A 19,874-nucleotide genomic window follows, 5' to 3' on the forward strand; every position below is an offset into this window, starting at 1 on the left:
TTGTCAATGACGTCAGATCCAGACAGGTAAGTGAACTTGAATAATGTAAAAAAAAGAACAACTGAGGGTGCATTTGCCACCTCTATGCCATTTGCCACTCCCTATAGCCATCACTACTCTTACTTGTGAAGGAGCAGTCCCTATTGCCCATGTGTAATAAAAACATTAAATAAATAAATAAACTCAATTACCAAGCATTAACTATAGAACAACATGATAACGCCATCAGCTTAAATCAAGGAGGGGGACATGAAATCACTGCTGTTCTGAGGATTTAGGGGGAGGAGGGGACACTCCAAGATGTTTATCAAATTAGGTGACGTCACTAAATCTTTCACAGCCACTTCCTGGTGCTGTTTGTTGTGGAAATACCGTGGAACTGAAACAGCCAACTGTACAGATCAGGAACAAGGAAGAAACATCGCTACTAGCTAGAATACATATTTGAAGCATGTGGTGTCAGCGGTAGGTAACAGGCTGAAAGGTTGAACTAGTTACGGACCTCTCGTTGCTTCGGAACGCAAGCTTGGTCTGGAACAGCAAAGCCGGTGGCGCGAGCTGTCGCGATGTTGTGAACGATGGACAGCAGAATAAAGTAAGACACGAGTTTGTTTACTTCTAGACAATACATACCCATGTTTTATGGACCGTTATTAAAAGTGTGAATTGTAATTTATTTAGCTGGCGGTCTGGCATGCTGAGTTAGCATTTGGGTCAGTGTAATGCTGTCAAGTTGCTAAAATAATTTTAATTAAGTTCGCTAAATTAATTAGCTTGCTAGCCTAGGACCTCCTATATTTTAGTATTTTAACGGTCCTAAAGTAAACAATATAATATGGTGTCAATATAGACTTTTAGGTACAAGACATTTCCCCCAGAATGTTTGCTGAATTGTCAGCAGTAACAGCAGCTTTAACCAATTTATTTCTCGACCATCAAATGAATCACGCGAGAATTGAGTTGTCTGGCCAGCAAATAGACCGAGTTTGACCGATGATTCCCCTATATATGAGTTGCTTCATCACTATTTATAACTATGTGTCAAACTATGTTGCATAATATGCTGTTGATGTATCTAGTTTGCAATCGTTGCATACCATAAATTATGTTTGTACACAGATGTTTATTTTGCTCCCAGCTAAAGTCATCATCTCTCTCCTTTATTACAGCGAGTTTCCCGAGAGGACGTTTGATTTGGTACTACAGGTTGCATGCCCAACATCTGAAAATGAAGGTGGGTAACATAACATGAGCATGTCGATGTGATAAACAACACATCCTTAGTAGGTTACCCCTGGATGGAGAGAGCAATAGACAAATCTGAATATCCTGTCAGTTGCTTGGCCTGGTTAGTGTATCTTACACAGTGAAACACTACTATCAAGATATTGTATAAAATGTTGCCTTTATAAAACACTGTGCATAACATGTCAATGTAGGTCCTAGACTAGCAAAGTCTTAGAGACTGCAGACATCGGACATTGGTGAGATTTAAACATAATTTCCATGCTCACCAGACAGGCCATGAGTCAGCATGTCCACGTTGGTAAAGTAGGCTACATTGGAGGTGGTGATTATGGTACATCTGTGGTTAGGCTTAGCCCTGGACTACAGGGCTGTTTCACCAGTTTAAAAGGATATACAGTGAGGGGGAAAAGTATTTGATCCCCTGCTGATTTTGTACGTTTTCCCGCTGACAAAGAAATGATCAGTCTATAATTGTAATGGTAGATTTATTTCAACAGAGAGAGACAGAATAACAACAACAAATCCAGAAAAACGCATGTCAAAAATGTTAAAGGTTGGAATGTTAAATAAGTCACATGGAGTTGGGGACATAAACATTAGGATCCAGATGCACCCTTTTTCAGGTTCTTGTTACTCACCAAATAGATCAAACCACCTTTTTATTTGTATTTTTACAACAATCCACGGTCCAGCAGCAACTCCCAACAGGGAGAGTTTTGGGGGGAAACGCTGAGTTCAGGACATGACCAGCCAGCATCAGCTGTCCAGCTATATGTGATGGTGAAACGCTGAGTTCAGGACATGACCAGCCAGCATCAGCTGTCCAGCTATATGTGATGGTGAAACGCTGAGTTCAGGACATGACCAGCCAGCATCAGCTGTCCAGCTATATGTGATGGTGAAACGCTGAGTTCAGGACATGACCAGCCAGCATCAGCTGTCCAGCTATATGTGATGGTGAAACGCTGAGTTCAGGACATGACCAGCCAGCATCAGCTGTCCAGCTATATGTGATGGTGAAACGCTGAGTTCAGGACATGACCAGCCAGCATCAGCTGTCCAGCTATATGTGATGGTGAAACGCTGAGTTCAGGACATGACCAGCCAGCATCAGCTGTCCAGCTATATGTGATGGTGAAACGCTGAGTTCAGGACATGACCAGCCAGCATCAGCTGTCCAGCTATATGTGATGGTGAAACGCTGAGTTCAGGACATGACCAGCCAGCATCAGCTGTCCAGCTATATGTGATGGTGAAACGCTGAGTTCAGGACATGACCAGCCAGCATCAGCTGTCCAGCTATATGTGATGGTGAAACGCTGAGTTCAGGACATGACCAGCCAGCATCAGCTGTCCAGCTATATGTGATGGTGAAACGCTGAGTTCAGGACATGACCAGCCAGCATCAGCTGTCCAGCTATATGTGATGGTGAAACGCTGAGTTCAGGACATGACCAGCCAGCATCAGCTGTCCAGCTATATGTGATGGTGAAACGCTGAGTTCAGGACATGACCAGCCAGCATCAGCTGTCCAGCTATATGTGATGGTGAAACGCTGAGTTCAGGACATGACCAGCCAGCATCAGCTGTCCAGCTATATGTGATGGTGAAACATGACCAGTCAGCATCAGCTGTCCAGTTCAGCTGACATGACCAGCCAGCATCAGCTGTCCAGCTATATGTGATGGTGAAACGCTGAGTTCAGGACATGACCAGCCAGCATCAGCTGTCCAGCTATATGTGATGGTGAAACGCTGAGTTCAGGACATGACCAGCCAGCATCAGCTGTCCAGCTATATGTGATGGTGAAACGCTGAGTTCAGGACATGACCAGCCAGCATCAGCCACATGTCCAGCTATATGTGATGGTGAAACGCTGAGTTCAGGACATGACCAGCCAGCATCAGCTGTCCAGCTATATGTGATGGTGAAACGCTGAGTTCAGGACATGACCAGCCAGCATCAGCTGTCCAGCTATATGTGATGGTGAAACGCTGAGTTCAGGACATGACCAGCCAGCATCAGCTGTCCAGCTATATGTGATGGTGAAACGCTGAGTTCAGGACATGACCAGCCAGCATCAGCTGTCCAGCTATATGTGATGGTGAAACGCTGAGTTCAGGACATGACCAGCCAGCATCAGCTGTCCAGCTATATGTGATGGTGAAACGCTGAGTTCAGGACATGACCAGCCAGCATCAGCTGTCCAGCTATATGTGATGGTGAAACGCTGAGTTCAGGACATGACCAGCCAGCATCAGCTGTCCAGCTATATGTGATGGTGAAACGCTGAGTTCAGGACATGACCAGCCAGCATCAGCTGTCCAGCTATATGTGATGGTGAAACGCTGAGTTCAGGACATGACCAGCCAGCATCAGCTGTCCAGCTATATGTGATGGTGAAACGCTGAGTTCAGGACATGACCAGCCAGCATCAGCTGTCCAGCTATATGTGATGGTGAAACGCTGAGTTCAGGACATGACCAGCCAGCATCAGCTGTCCAGCTATATGTGATGGTGAAACGCTGAGTTCAGGACATGACCAGCCAGCATCAGCTGTCCAGCTATATGTGATGGTGAAACGCTGAGTTCAGGACATGACCAGCCAGCATCAGCTGTCCAGCTATATGTGATGGTGAAACGCTGAGTTCAGGACATGACCAGCCAGCATCAGCTGTCTAGCTATATGTGATGGTGAAACGCTTCACCAGTAGAACAACCCAGGAAATGATTCCGGCCTCCAAAGACAGGTTCCACATTTTCAGTGCAGTAGCCTTTGGGAAACACAACAACCTATAGTTCACATTGATATCCAATGTCCACCCTTAAGTCAAATATCATGTAAAAAGTGTTGTTGTATATATTACGCCAGCTTTGTCGTTTTTTCCCCTCAGTCCTGACGTGAATTAAATAGGTGTTATGTGGATGAGTCAATAGTGCAGCTGCTGAACGGACCAGAATAAGGAGGGGAAATGATCCTTGGACGTAACGCTGATATTAGATTTAAAACGAAACTCATAAACCTTGGGCCTGTAGTGTAATAACTGGCTTCCCTCTCAGTGATCCAGGGTCAGACTCATATCCGGAGCGAGGCTCTCAGGAGCTCACTGCTTCATTACAGTGCCCTCAGCTCCCATGGAACAACCACATGCCGGTACCTCATTGGATAAGTGTACTGCTACAACCGAATACTGTCTCCTTATTGGACAGGATAGCTGTCGGGTACAGGAAGTGGGTTATGACGTGGATGGATGGCCATTGGGAGAGGTTGTTATGCTCACAGGAGACCCAGAGAGATCGTTATTTGTTGCAAATTGAATCTTGTGGTTTTTGACAGATTGTTTTACAGAAATGGGTTTCAGATATCGAAACAGGGAATCAACCACTGCGTGCAATTTTTATGCATTTCCCTTTTCCTTTAAAACTGGCCTGGGTTCTAGTCTGTGTGGAGTGATATGTTTCTTACACGCTGCTGGTTAAGAATGAAATAGGGTAGATTGTCTTGTGTTAAGATATAATTTAGATTGATGGATCGTGTGGGAACTTGTGACGTGTACTTACAGTACGCCTGAATAGATTTACTTCATTCCTATGGTAATGCTTAGCTCCACTGTGTGCTGTTGACTCGGTTCCTGATGATGTTTGTCTTGTTGTGTGTGTGTGTGTGTGTGGGTGGGAGGATGCAGGGGGGGGGTGCGTGTGGTATCAGATCGTGTTCCTTCTGAGTCATATTGGACAGGCTTTGGCCGAGCTGTGTGAAACCTCCTCTATCACTCACCACAACCCAGCCCTGTTGCTCTACAGTACAAGCATAAGGTAGCTCCCAGTCCTGTAGCATTAGGTAGCTCCCAGTCCTGTAGCTCCCAGTCCTGTGGCATTAGGTACACTCCCAGCCCTATAGCATTAGGTAGCTCCCAGTCCTGTGGCATTGGGTACACTCCCAGCCCTGTAGCATTAGGTACACTCCCAGCCCTGTAGCATTAGGTAGCTCCCAGTCCTGTGGCATTAGGTAGCTCCCAGTCCTGTGGCATTAGGTACACTCCCAGCCCTGTAGCATTAGGTACACTCCCAGCCCTGTAGCATTAGGTACACTCCCAGCCCTGTAGCATTAGGTACACTCCCAGCCCTGTAGCATTAGGTACACTCCCAGTCCTGTAGCTCCCAGCCCTGTAGCATTAGGTACACTCCCAGCCCTGTAGCATTAGGTACACTCCCAGCCCTGTAGCATTAGGTACACTCCCAGCCCTGTAGCATTAGGTACACTCCCAGTCATGTAGCATTAGGTACACTCCCAGCCCTGTAGCATTAGGTACACTCCCAGCCCTGTAGCATTAGGTAGCTCCCAGTCCTGTGGCATTAGGAACACTCCCAGCCCTGTGGCATTAGGTAGCTCCCAGTCCTGTCGCATGAGGTAGCTCCCAGCCCTGTAGCATTAGGTACACTCCCAGCCCTGTGGCATTAGGTACACTCCCAGCCCTGTGGCATTAGGTACACTCCCAGTCCTGTAGCATTAGGTAGCTCCCAGTCCTGTAGCATTAGGTAGCTCCCAGTCCTGTAGCATTAGGTAGCTCCCAGTCCTGTAGCATTAGGTAGCTCCCAGTCCTGTAGCTCCCAGCCCTGTAGCATTTGGTACACTCACAGTCCTGTAGCATTATGTAGCTCCCAGCCCTGTAGCATTAGGTAGCTCCCAGCCCTGTAGCATTAGGTACACTCCCAGCCCTGTAGCTCCCAGTCCTGTAGCATTAGGTACATTCCCAGCCCAGTAGCATTAGGTAGCTCCCAGTCCTGTAGCATTAGGTAGCTCCCAGCCCTGTAGCATTAGGTAGCTCCCAGCCCTGTAGCATTAGGTACACTCCCAGCCCAGTAGCATTAGGTACACTCCCAGCCATGTAGCATTAGGTACATTCCCAGCCCAGTAGCATTAGGTACATGCCCAGCCCTGTAGCATTAGGTACACTCCCAGCCCTGTAGCATTACTTAGCTCCCAGCCTTGTAGCATTAGGTACACTCCCAGTCCTGTAGCATTAGGTACACTCCCAGCCATGAAGCATTAGGTACACTCCCAGCCCTGAAGCATTAGGTACACTCCCAGCCCTGTAGCATTAGGTACACTCCCAGCCCTTAGCATTAGGTACACTCCCAGCCCTGTAGCATTAGGTACACTCCCAGCCCTGTAGCATTAGGTACACTCCCAGCCATGAAGCATTAGGTACACTCCCAGCCATGAAGCATTAGGTACACTCCCAGCCCTGTAGCATTACTTAGCTCCCAGCCCTGTAGCATTAGGTACACTCCCAGCCATGTAGCATTACTTAGCTCCCAGCCCTGTGGCATTAGGTACACTCCCAGCCCTGTAGCATTAGGTACACTCCCAGCCCTGTAGCATTAGGTACACTCCCAGCCCTGTAGCATTAGGTAGACTCCCAGCCATGTAGCATTACTTAGCTCCCAGCCCTGTAGAATTAGGTACACTCCCAGCCCTGTAGCATTAGGTACACTCCCAGCCCTGTAGCATTACTTAGCTCCCAGCCCTGTAGCATTAGGTACACTCCCAGCCATGTAGCATTACTTAGCTCCCAGCCCTGTAGAATTAGGTACACTCCCAGCCCTGTAGCATTAGGTACACTCCCAGCCCTGTAGCATTACTTAGCTCCCAGCCCTGTAGCATTAGGTACACTCCCAGCCATGTAGCATTACTGAGCTCCCAGCCCTGTAGCATTAGGTACACTCCCAGCCCTGTAGCATTAGGTACACTCCCAGCCCTGTAGCATTAGGTACACTCCCAGCCCTGTAGCATTACTTAGCTCCCAGCCCTGTGGCATTAGGTACACTCCCAGCCCTGTAGCATTAGGTACACTCCCAGCCATGTAGCATTAGGTACACTCCCAGCCCTGTAGCATTACTTAGCTCCCAGCCCTGTGGCATTAGGTACACTCCCAGCCCTGTGGCATTAGGTACACTCCCAGCCCTGTAGCATTACTTAGCTCCCAGTCCTGTAGCATTAGGTACACTCCCAGCCCTGTAGCATTAGGTACACTCCCAGCCCTGTAGCATTAGGTACACTCCCAGTCCTGTAGCATTAGGTACACTCCCAGTCCTGTAGCATTAGGTACACTCCCAGCCCTGTAGCATTACTTAGCTCCCAGTCCTGTAGCATTAGGTACACTCCCAGCCCTGTAGCATTAGGTACACTCCCAGTCATGTAGCATTAGGTACACTCCCAGTCATGTAGCATTAGGTACACTCCCAGTCCTGTAGCATTAGGTACACTCCCAGCCCTGTAGCATTAGGTACACTCCCAGCCCTGTAGCATTAGGTACACTCCCAGCCCTGTAGCATTAGGTACACTCCCAGTCCTGTGGCATTAGGTACACTCCCAGCCCTGTAGCATTGGGTACACTCCCAGTCCTGTGGCATTAGGTACACTCCCAGCCCTGTAGCATTAGGTACACTCCCAGCCCTGTAGCATTAGGTACACTCCCAGCCATGTAGCATTAGGTACACTCCCAGTCATGTAGCATTAGGTACACTCCCAGTCATGTAGCATTAGGTACACTCCCAGTCATGTAGCATTAGGTACACTCCCAGCCATGTAGCATTAGGTACACTGCCAGTCCTGTAGCATTAGGTACACTCCCAGTCATGTAGCATTAGGTACACTCCCAGTCATGTAGCATTAGGTACACTCCCAGCCATGAAGCATTAGGTACACTCCCAGCCCTGTAGCATTAGGTACACTCCCAGCCCTGTAGCATTACTTAGCTCCCAGCCCTGTAGCATTAGGTACACTCCCAGCCATGTAGCATTAGGTACACTCCCAGCCATGGAGCATTAGGTACACTCCCAGGCCTGTAGCATTAGGTACACTCCCAGCCATGTAGCATTACTTAGCTCCCAGCCCTGTAGCATTAGGTACACTCCCAGCCCTGTAGCATTAGGTACACTCCCAGCCCTGTAGAATTAGGTACACTCCCAGCCTTGTAGCATTACTTAGCTCCCAGCCCTGTAGCATTAGGTACACTCCCAGCCCTGTAGCATTAGGTACACTCCCAGCCCTGTAGAATTAGGTACACTCCCAGCCTTGTAGCATTACTTAGCTCCCAGCCCTGTAGCATTACTTAGCTCCCAGCCCTGTAGCAGTAGGTACACTCCCAGCCCTGTAGCCTTAGGTACACTCCCAGCCCTGTAGCATTACTTAGCTCCCAGCCCTGTGGCATTAGGTACACTCCCAGCCCTGTAGCATTAGGTACACTCCCAGCCATGTAGCATTAGGTACACTCCCAGCCCTGTAGCATTAGGTACACTCCCAGCCATGTAGCATTAGGTACACTCCCAGCCATGTAGCATTACTTAGCTCCCAGCCCTGTGGCATTAGGTACACTCCCAGCCCTGTAGCATTAGGTACACTCCCAGCCCTGTAGCATTAGGTACACTCCCAGCCTTGTAGCATTACTTAGCTCCCAGCCCTGTAGCATTAGGTACACTCCCAGCCCTGTAGCATTACTTAGCTCCCAGCCCTGTAGCATTAGGTACACTCCCAGCCCTGTAGCATTAGGTACACTCTCAGCCATGGAGCATTAGGTACACTCCCAGGCCTGTAGCATTAGGTACACTCCCAGCCATGTAGCATTACTTAGCTCCCAGCCCTGTAGCATTAGGTACACTCCCAGCCCTGTAGCATTAGGTACACTCCCAGCCATGTAGCATTACTTAGCTCCCAGCCCTGTGGCATTAGGTACACTCCCAGCCCTGTAGCATTAGGTACACTCCCAGCCCTGTAGCATTAGGTACACTCCCAGCCCTGTAGCATTAGGTACACTCCCAGCCCTGTAGCATTAGGTACACTCCCAGCCTTGTAGCATTACTTAGCTCCCAGCCCTGTAGCATTAGGTACACTCCCAGCCATGTAGCATTACTTAGCTCCCAGCCCTGTAGCATTAGGTACACTCCCAGCCCTGTAGCATTAGGTACACTCCCAGCCCTGTAGCATTACTTAGCTCCCAGCCCTGTGGCATTAGGTACCCTCCCAGTCCTGTAGCATTAGGTACACTCCCAGTCCTGTAGCATTAGGTACACTCCCAGTCCTGTAGCATTAGGTACACTCCCAGCCCTGTAGCATTAGGTACACTCCCAGTCATGTAGCATTAGGTACACTCCCAGTCATGTAGCATTAGGTACACTCCCAGCCATGAAGCATTCGGTACACTCCCAGCCCTGTAGCATTAGGTACACTCCCAGCCCTGTAGAATTACTTAGCTCCCAGCCCTGTAGCATTAGGTACACTCCCAGCCCTGTAGAATTACTTAGCTCCCAGGCCTGTAGAATTAGGTACACTCCCAGGCCTGTAGAATTACTTAGCTCCCAGCCCTGTAGAATTACTTAGCTCCCAGCCCTGTAGCATTAGGTACACTCCCAGCCATGTAGCGTTAGGTACACTCCCAGCCATGTAGCATTAGGTACACTCCCAGCCCTGTAGCATTACTTAGCTCCCAGCCCTGTGGCATTAGGTACACTCCCAGCCCTGTAGCATTAGGTACACTCCCAGCCCTGTAGCATTATTTAGCTCCCAGCCCTGTGGCATTAGGTACACTCCCAGCCATGTAGCATTAGGTACACTCCCAGCCCTGTAGCATTACTTAGCTCCCAGCCCTGTGGCATTAGGTACCCTCCCAGCCATGTAGCATTAGGTACACTCCCAGTCCTGTAGCATTAGGTACACTCCCAGCCCTGTGGCATTAGGTACACTCCCAGCCATGTAGCATTACTTAGCTCCCAGCCCTGTGGCATTAGGTACACTCCCAGCCCTGTAGCTCTACAGTACATACATTCGTTACTCTGCCAAAAGCATCTTGGACTCAGCCTTCACATGGCAAAGTACATTTTTGGGGATGTAGATTTGATTTCCGATGAGTTTATCATAAAAGGAAATGTTTGAACTAATAGACTGAATAGAGAAGTGGGTCTAGTTTCACTTTTCAACGTTTCGTTCTGGTTTCACCTTTCCATAGTTCATAATGATAGATTCACTTAAGTATGCTAACTATATCATGGAAGGTTTGAGTGGGGATTATTATTTACAGTCATGTATGCCTTGGTGTGAGCTGTGAAAAATGACGAACATAAAAATAGAATTATGTGTGGGCCTAACATTTTCCCCTTACAATTGATCGACCTCCGCCCTACATTAAACAAGCTGTCGGTACTTTTGTACTCCTCATCGTCCACACCAACCACCTACCTTAAATATGTTGAGGTGTTTCTCGTGGGCCTGGTAAATTAGGAACCTTATAGCAGTTATAAGGGCTGAAATGTTTTAGGATGCTGGTTCAGGATGCAGGCTGGTCAGGATGCTGGCATATTCAGGATGCAGGCTGGTTCAGTTAGCAGGCTGTTCAGGATGCAGGCTGGTTTAGTTAGCAGGCTGGTCAGGATGCAGGCTGGTTTAGTTAGCAGGCTGGTCAGGATGCAGGCTGGTTTAGTTAGCAGGCTGGTCAGGATGCAGGCTGGTTTAGTTAGCAGGCTGGTCAGGATGCAGGCTGGTTTAGTTAGCAGGCTGGTCAGGATGCTGTGCTGGCAGGTTCAGGATGCGGGCTGGTTCAGTTAGCAGGCTGGTCAGGATGCTGGCATGTTCAGGATGCTGGATGCATGCAGGTTCAGGATGCAGCAGGTAGATTCAGGATATAGGGAGCTTCAGGATGTAGGATACAGGGATGGTTCAGTGCAGCAAACCTCTGTATTCCATCAAGACACTTGTTGCAGCCTCATTTCAGCCTCCCCTCAAAATTACCAAGATCAAACTGACAAAGAAACAGGAAACAGGCGCTTAAAGTCCTGGTGCAGCCAAATGTGATTTTCCTGTGTTTTTATACATATTTCCACACTATGAGGTTGGAATAATGCTGTGAAATTGTGAAAAATATGATCAAGCCCTTATTGTGAAAGAGCTGTTTGAAAAGACTGCCTGAAATGTCATCCTGTTTAAGGTGCGATGGCTTTTTGGCCTGCTTGTTGACATCGGTACACTCCCAGCCCTGTGGCATTAGGTACACTCCCAGCCCTGTGGCATTAGGTACACTCCCAGCCCTGTGGCATTAGGTACACTCCCAGCCCTGTGGCATTAGGTACACTCCCAGCCCTGTGGCATTAGGTACACTCCCAGCCCTGTGGCATTAGGTAAACTCCCAGCCCTGTGGCATTAGGTACACTTCCAGCCCTGTAGTTAATAGACAAGAAAGAGTTCCAAATCTCTCTGACCATAACAGCTAGTTTTCAATTTTCCCCTCTGAAAACAATAACTTTACAGTAAGGTACTTAATTTTTGGATAACAATTATTTGATAATGAGATAAAAATGGTTGCATTGGACCTTTTTTTTAAGGACTATATTCTTTGATCTCCTCCCTGGGACATACCACTGTCAAATTCAATGTAAAAGGCATATTCCTAAATCTTTAATTATATTGTATAATAGTAGTCATGTTCAGAAAGGACCCGTTCATTAATTATGTATGAACTAGTGGAATGTCCATGTATGAACTAGTGGAATGCCCATGTATGAACTAGTGGAATGTCCATGTATGAACTAGTGGAATGTCCATGTATGAACTAGTGGAATGACCATGTAAGAACTAGTGGAATGTCCATGTAAGAACTAGTGGAATGTCCATGTATGAACTAGTGGAATGTCCATGTATGAACTAGTGGAATGTCCATGTATGAACTAGTGGAATGTCCATGTATGAACTAGTGGAATGTCCATGTATGAACTAGTGGAATGTCCATGTATGAACTAGTGGAATGTCCATGTATGAACTAGTGGAATGCCCTGTGTGAACTAGTGGAATGCCCTGTGTGAACTAGTGGAATGCCCATGTATGAACTAGTGGAATGCCCATGTATGAACTAGTGGAATGCCATGTATGAACTAGTGGAATGCCATGTATGAACTAGTGGAATGCCCACGTATGAACTAGTGGAATGCCCACGTATGAACTAGTGGAATGCCCACGTATGAACTAGTGGAATGCCCACGTATGAACTAGTGGAATGCCAACGTATGAACTAGTGGAATGCCCACGTATGAACTAGTGGAATGCCCACGTATGAACTAGTGGAATGCCCACGTATGAACTAGTGGAATGCCCACGTATGAACTAGTGGAATGCCCACGTATGAACTAGTGGAATGCCCACGTATGAACTAGTGGAATGCCCACGTATGAACTAGTGGAATGCCCACGTATGAACTAGTGGAATGCCCACGTATGAACTAGTGGAATGCCCACGTATGAACTAGTGGAATGCCAACGTATGAACTAGTGGAATGACCATGTATGAACTAGTGGAATGCCCTGTATGAACTAGTGGAATGCCCATGTATTTATTAACTAGTGGAATGCCCGTGTATTTATTAACTAGTGGAATGCCCGTGTATTTATTAACTAGTGGAATGCCCGTGTATTTATTAACTAGTGGAATGCCCGTGTATTTATTAACTAGTGGAATGCCCGTGTATTTATTAACTAGTGGAATGCCCGTGTATTTATTAACTACCCGTATTTATTAACTAGTGGAATGCCCGTGTATTTAACTAGTGGAATGCCCGTGTATTTATTAACTAGTGGAATGCCCGTGTATTTATTAACTAGTGGAATGCCCGTGTATTTATTAACTAGTGGAATGCCCGTGGAATGCCCGTATTTATTAACTAGTGGAATGCCCGTGTATTTATTAACTAGTGGAATGCCCGTGTATTTATTAACTAGTGGAATGCCCGTGTATTTATTAACTAGTGGAATGCCCGTGTATTTATTAACTAGTGGAATGCCCGTGTATTTATTAACTAGTGGAATGCCCGTGTATTTATTAACTAGTGGAATGCCCGTGTATTTATTAACTAGTGGAATGCCCGTGTATTTATTAACTAGTGGAATGCCCGTGTATTTATTAACTAGTGGAATGCCCACGTATGAACTAGTGGAATGCCCTGTATGAACTAGTGGAATGCCCACGTATGAACTAGTGGAATGCCATGTATGAACTAGTGGAATGCCCATGTATGAACTAGTGGAATGCCCATGTATGAACTAGTGGAATGCCCATGTATGAACTGGAATGCCCAGTGGAATGCCCTGTATGAACTAGTGGAATGCCATGTATGAACTAGTGGAATGCCCACGTATGAACTAGTGGAATGCCCATGTATGAACTAGTGGAATGCCCATGTATGAACTAGTGGAATGCCCACGTATGAACTAGTGGAATGCCATGTATGAACTAGTGGAATGCCCACGTATGAACTAGTGGAATGCCCATGTATGAACTAGTGGAATGCCCTGTATGAACTAGTGGAATGCCCATGTATTTATTAACTAGTGGAATGCCCGTGTATTTATTAACTAGTGGAATGCCCATGTATTTATTAACTAGTGGAATGCCCATGTATTTATTAACTAGTGGAATGCCCATGTATTTATTAACTAGTGGAATGCCCATGTATTTATTAACTAGTGGAATGCCCATGTATTTATTAACTAGTGGAATGCCCATGCGCTCGTAGCTTGAAGAGGTAACAACCATTTGACACCGAGGAGCTCCAAGGACAAAACAGTAAACAAACACTTTTGTGGGAAATAAAATTATCTTGTGAGTAAAATGAACATCTTGCCCACTCAGAGGGAAGGAAATGGTAAATGAAATGCAACAATGTATTGTACAAAAATGAAACTGAAATGTCTCTACAATGTTACAATAAACATTAAGGGAATGAAGTGATGTGACACTAGCGATTTAGAATATGGAATATAGATTGAACAGAAATTAAGTTTATCTTCAATATCTTGATGAAAAACGAACAAAAATTGTATCATTCGAGGGAGAAAAAAAGCACTCTCAAATGGCTGGTGTTCAGAGAGCGCCCTAGTTGAGAGCCTGGCCCAGTGAGTGCATATTCGCCACTGGCCTATATAATAGCCTTACCCTTAAAGATTGACAGGAGGCTGTTTATAGGTAGGCCGAGGTGTGTACCATTTTCTCTCAACAGCGGTTACCCTCACCACATCCTGACAGAGTAGGCTACTTACTCGCACTGCTGCCTACCACTGCCTCCTCTGCATGTATGTTAACACAGGGGAGTTCCCTGCCTTGGCCTCTTTCTATGGCAGGGAGAGGAGAACGATTGTACTGAAGTAGTCAGATACAGTATATCATCACAGTGGTACCAGCCTGTTTAAGCAGACTAGATATTTCACACCTTCCTACAACGGTGTCTGTTCTCTGTTGTAGGCTCATGTGTCAACGCCATCCCTTAACACCTTCCATTTATAGCAGCGTCACTAGGCCAGAGTTGGAGACGGCCAACTTCAGGACAGTGGGTTTGATCTGATGCAGGTTTCACATTGATTAAGCTGACATTTTGGCCAAAAGGGTGGGTGTGTGTGGTGGGGGGATTCAAGTGTTGACGATGCTATAGCCTAACCATCACTAAACACACAGTGTATGTTGCCTTTGGTCTAGTCTAAACACGAGTAGGGTTATTACCGCCAAACCGGCGGTCACGAGTCATGAAGACAGTCAAATTCCACGTAACTATTTAGTCATGGTAATTAGGCTTCTCCAAGTGCTGATGCTGCTGATGGTCATTAGTAGCCTTCCACGCTTGCTAATGGCCTGCGTCTCAGGGCTCTATTGTCCCTCCATCAGGTCACTATTGTCCCTCGTAAAGCAGATTATTTAAACCGTTGCCCCCGCACACTGACTCTGTACCGGTACCCCCTGTATATAGCCGCTACAAAGCAGAGCTCATGCCTTACACATTACTTATTTCAAATCATCATTAGTCTCATCATGCAGCCTTACAATGTATTAAACATCTAAAACATATAGCCCAACATTTGTAGAACAACTAAAGTTTCATTAATAAATGTAAATCAAGCTTATAGCAGTTCCTATTTCTTTGTTAACCTCCACACAGAATAGCTGCATGTGTTCACTCCCTCAATTCGTTTGGAGAAAATATCCTTTCTATTTTATTCAGCTTTGTTCAATTGTATTCTTCATACTCTAAAATAATGCCATGGAATTCTACGCAAATCTTGTCTGCTAAATGAACTAGTGTTGCCCACAGTAATATGGCATAGTCAGATCAGGACCTAACATGAGGACAACTCGGAGTATGCTATTCTGTTCTTCTGAAATAGACTACATTTTCTTCATATTATGTTCCTTTTAGACCTGTCTAAAATAAATAATGGATATATTGTGAAGGTGTAGGCTATATTACATGGATCTATGAGACTGTAGATGTTCCAGACGTCTGCATCAGTGGCTTGTAGACTGTGTGTGGAAGCCAGGAGATGCTAAATGTGTTTATGTTAATTAACAGTTAATTATCGTGAGACCGACAGTTATTTGCTTGACAATCACCGGCTGATGAAATTGCTACACTATGTACACAGAGTAGCCTGCAATATGTACACAGAGTAGCCTGCAATATGTACACAGAGTAGCCTGCAATGTGTACGCAGAGTAGCCTGCAATGTGTACACAGAGTAGCCTGCAATGTGTACACAGAGTAGCCTGCAATGTGTACACAGAGTAGCCTGCAATGTGTACACAGAGTAGCCTGCAATGTGTACACAGAGTAGCCTGCAATGTGTACACAGAGTAGCCTGCAATGTGTACACAGAGTAGCCTGCAATGTGTACACAGAGTAGCCTGCAATGTGTACACAGAGTAGCCTGCAATGTGTACACAGAGTAGCCTGCAATGTGTACACAGAGTAGCCTGCAATGTGAGTACAATGTGTACACAGAGTAGCCTGCAATGTGCTGTACAGAGTCTAACTCAACCATCCACCTCCCCACAGAGGGTAGCCTGCAATGTGTACACAGAGTACACCATCCAGCACAGCTATCTTTCATTAGAGGCAGTCTTCTACAGTACAGGGTTGTTGTGACTGATCTCGCTGCTCTGCTGTCTTCTACACTACAGGGTTGTTGTGACTGACCTCGCTGGTCTGCTGTCTTCTACAGTACAGGGTTGTTGTGACTGACCTCGCTGATCTGCTGTCTTCTACAGTACAGGGTTGTTGTGACTGACCTCGCTGGTCTGCTGTCTTCTACAGTACAGGGTTGTTGTGACTGACCTCGCTGGTCTGCTGTCTTCTACAGTACAGGGTTGTTGTGACTGACCTCGCTGATCTGCTGTCTTCTACAGTACAGGGTTGTTGTGACTGACCTCGCTGGTCTGCTGTCTTCTACAGTACAGGGTTGTTGTGACTGACCTCGCTGATCTGCTGTCTTCTACAGTACAGGGTTGTTGTGACTGACCTCGCTGGTCTGCTGTCTTCTACAGTACAGGGTTGTTGTGACTGACTGCGCTGGTCTGCTGTCTTCTACAGTACAGGGTTGTTGTGACTGACAGTACAGGGTTGTTGTGACTGACTGGTCTTCTACAGTACAGGGTTGTTGTGACTGACTTCGCTGGTCTGCTGTCTTCTACAGTACAGGGTTGTTGTGACTGACCGTGCTGGTCTGGTCTGCAGTACAGGGTTGTTGTGACTGACCTGCTCTGGTCTGCTGTCTTCTACAGTACAGGGTTGTTGTGACTGACCGTGCTGGTCTGCTGTCTTCTACACTACAGGGTTGTTGTGACTGACCGTGCTGGTCTGCTGTCTTCTACAGTACAGGGTCTGACTGTGGTCTGCTGTCTTCTACAGTACAGGGTTGTTGTGACTGACCTCGCTGGTCTACTGTCTTCTACAGTACAGGGTTGTTGTGTGACTGACTGCTGGTCTGCTGTCTTCTACAGCTGTCTTCTGCTGTCTTCTACAGTACAGGGTTGTTGTGACTGACCGCGCTGGTCTGCTGTCTTCTACAGTACAGGGTTGTTGTGACTGACCGTGCTGGTCTGCTGTCTTCTACAGTACAGGGTTGTTGTGACTGACTGGTCTGCTGTCTTCTACAGTACAGGGTTGTTGTGACTGACCGTGCTGGTCTGCTGTCTTCTACAGTACAGGGTTGTTGTGACTGACCGTGCTGGTCTGCTGTCTTCTACAGTACAGGGTTGTTGTGACTGACCGTGCTGGTCTGCTGTCTTCTACAGTACAGGGTTGTTGTGACTGACTGCGCTGGTCTGCTGTCTTCTACAGTACAGGGTTGTTGTGACTGACTGCGCTGGTCTGCTGTCTTCTACAGTACAGGGTTGTTGTGACTGACCTCGCTGGTCTGCTGTCTTCTACAGGACAGCCTTCTCGATCAACTAAATAGTCAGCTCTTTAACTCTGGATGCTGTACTTTCTTCAATGTTGATTTTGGGGTTATAACATTTAGGGTTATACAATGTAATGTTATAACATTTAGGGGAGCAATGCCACAGTGTTGAGTGGTTTCATTCTTACAATGCAAGAATTCATGTAAAATGAATGTGAACATTGTAAGAATGAATGCGATATCCTCTGAAAAAGTTTTGTCCCGTAGAGATTGAATTGAACAATGAGCATGACACTGAAACGTGTCTGAGCGTGTCATCAACAGCTTTTAGGATACGGACATCCTGTTGATTTTGCTCATGGACTAGCCTAGAGTCATTAGCGTAGGCCATTATTTACAAGGATTCAGTAAACCATTCTTTATAATGATTACAGCTGTGGAGACAGAAATGTTGTTTGTGATTCCATAGAGTTATCATCAAATCAAATCACATTTTATTTGTCACATACACATGGTTAGCAGATGTTAATGCGAGTGTAGCGAAATGCTTGTGCTTCTAGTTCCGACAGGGCTCAACATTCAGGTAAATGAAAAGGTGGGCTACTTGGGCATGCAGCAGAATAACTTTATGCTCAGATTGAAGCAGAGCTTTTGGGTCAAGCCTTAGCTATAGACGTTCGCCCAACCTGGCCAAATTTGTTCTATGACGTTGTTGATGATTCCTTTGCTTTCCCCAGCAGGCCTACAGAGAGCTATACCCTCTCTGCCCTGCTCAGTTCTCTTGGCTCAGAGCACCGTGGATGCCCATGGCCAAGCAGGCAGGCAGTGAGCTGAGCTAGCTACCGTCGGCTCCCAGAGAGCGTGACTGGCATGCTAGCTAGCGCTCTGCTACATGAAGCCATATTGGTGCGTTTTCCAGGGCCCAGCCAAAGCTAGCAGATGTTGCTAGCGGAGCGGTGCCAACTAATGGCAGTAGGTGGGGACAGATGCTACCTGTCCTTGCCGCTCGCTCCAGCCTCTCGCTACCGCTAACAAAGCTATAAAGTTAGTAGATCAGCATATCAATTTTGCAACTGCACTCATGCTGCAATTACCGAATGATTTGCTGTTGTGACAAAAACACAACACCAGTCAATGCCTTTATCAGTCATGGATTCCATTTATGGATTGTTGGTTTCTGTGTGAGGCGGTGGAACTGAAACAGTCGTGTCCCATCAAGTAATGTGTCTTGTTCCAATTAATTATTGACCAAAATTCATGTGCCTCAGATGGTCCTTCACTGGTAATACTGAAGTTAACACTGAATTGTGCTACTTGAGGTGATTAGATTGGTGGCTGGATCGATATTGATGCACTCTTTCTGTCCTCCGTAGACTTGATCTGAGGAACCAGACAGCCGTAATAACAGTGTGGCGTTTGAGTCAGATGCCCTCCTAACTTCACTCGTACCATGCACCAATTATGAATCAGAGCTTTTGTTCTTATTCCACAGAATATTCTCTCAGCGCGACCCCAAGGTCTCAGAAGGTCACCTCCTGCCAGCTAGTTAGCTGACTGCGTAGCTCCCTGCCTCCCTGGCTGTCTCCTCCCTGCCTCCCTTTCTCCTCCCTGCCTCCCTTTCTCCTCCCTGGCTCCCTTTCTCCTCCCTGCCTCCCTCTTTCCTCCCTGCCTCCCTCTCTCCTCCCTGCCTCCTCCCTGACTCCCTTTCTCCCTGCCTCCTTCTGCCCTGCTCCTCCCTGCCTCCCTTCTCCTCCCTCCCTTTCTCCCTGCCTCCCTTTCCCCCTCCTCCCTGCTCACTGCTCCCCTCCTCCCTCCCTCTGCTCCCTCCACCCTTCTCCCTCTCTCTGCTGCCTCCCTTCTCCCCTCCTCCCTCCCTCTGCTCCTCCCTCTCCCTGCTGCCTCCCTGCCTCCCTTCTCCTCCCTCCCTTTCTCCCTGCCTCCCTTTCCCCCTCCTCCCTGCTCACTGCTCCCCTCCTCCCTCCCTCTGCTCCCTCCACCCTTCTCCCCCTCTCTGCTGCCTCCCTTCTCCCCTCCTCCTTCCCTCTGCTCCTCCCTCTCCCTGCTGCCTCCCTGCCTCCCTTCTCCTCCCTCCCTTTCTCCCTGCCTCCCTTTCCCCCTCCTCCCTGCTCACTGCTCCCCTCCTCCCTCCCTCTGCTCCCTCCACCCTTCTCCCCTCCTCCCTCCCTCTGCTCCCTCCACCCTTCTCCCTCTCCCTGCTGCCTCCCTTCTCCCTGTCCTCCTCCCTCCCCCTCCTCCCTGTCCTCCTCCCTCAAACACGGCTGTGATATTATTACTCTCTCCACAGATAATATTAATCTTTCTCTTTTCTCCGTTCTCCTCTCCCCTCTTCCCACCTCCGCTCTTCCGGCGTATTCACCCTGCAAAACGCCCGCATGGTACAACTTTTAGAAAAGGTT

At 47.3% G+C, this 19,874-nt stretch overlaps 1 protein-coding gene across 1 annotated transcript in view; it reads left to right on the forward strand.

Annotated features, from left to right (window-relative positions):
* The first annotated feature begins 322 nt into the window (after nucleotides 1-322).
* dennd1b (DENN/MADD domain containing 1B) overlaps nucleotides 323-19,874 on the forward strand; it is a 250,760-nt gene continuing 231,208 nt past the window's right edge. Inside the window, exons 1-2 of the mRNA XM_052464186.1 lie at nucleotides 323-595; nucleotides 1,170-1,234. Of these exons, the coding sequence (XP_052320146.1) occupies nucleotides 579-595; nucleotides 1,170-1,234 (82 nt within the window). The 5' untranslated portion in view covers nucleotides 323-578. The remainder of the gene's footprint in view (nucleotides 596-1,169; nucleotides 1,235-19,874) is intronic.

This window comes from Oncorhynchus keta, chromosome 1 (genome assembly GCF_023373465.1).
Source record: "Oncorhynchus keta strain PuntledgeMale-10-30-2019 chromosome 1, Oket_V2, whole genome shotgun sequence".
Lineage (NCBI taxonomy): Eukaryota > Metazoa > Chordata > Actinopteri > Salmoniformes > Salmonidae > Oncorhynchus > Oncorhynchus keta.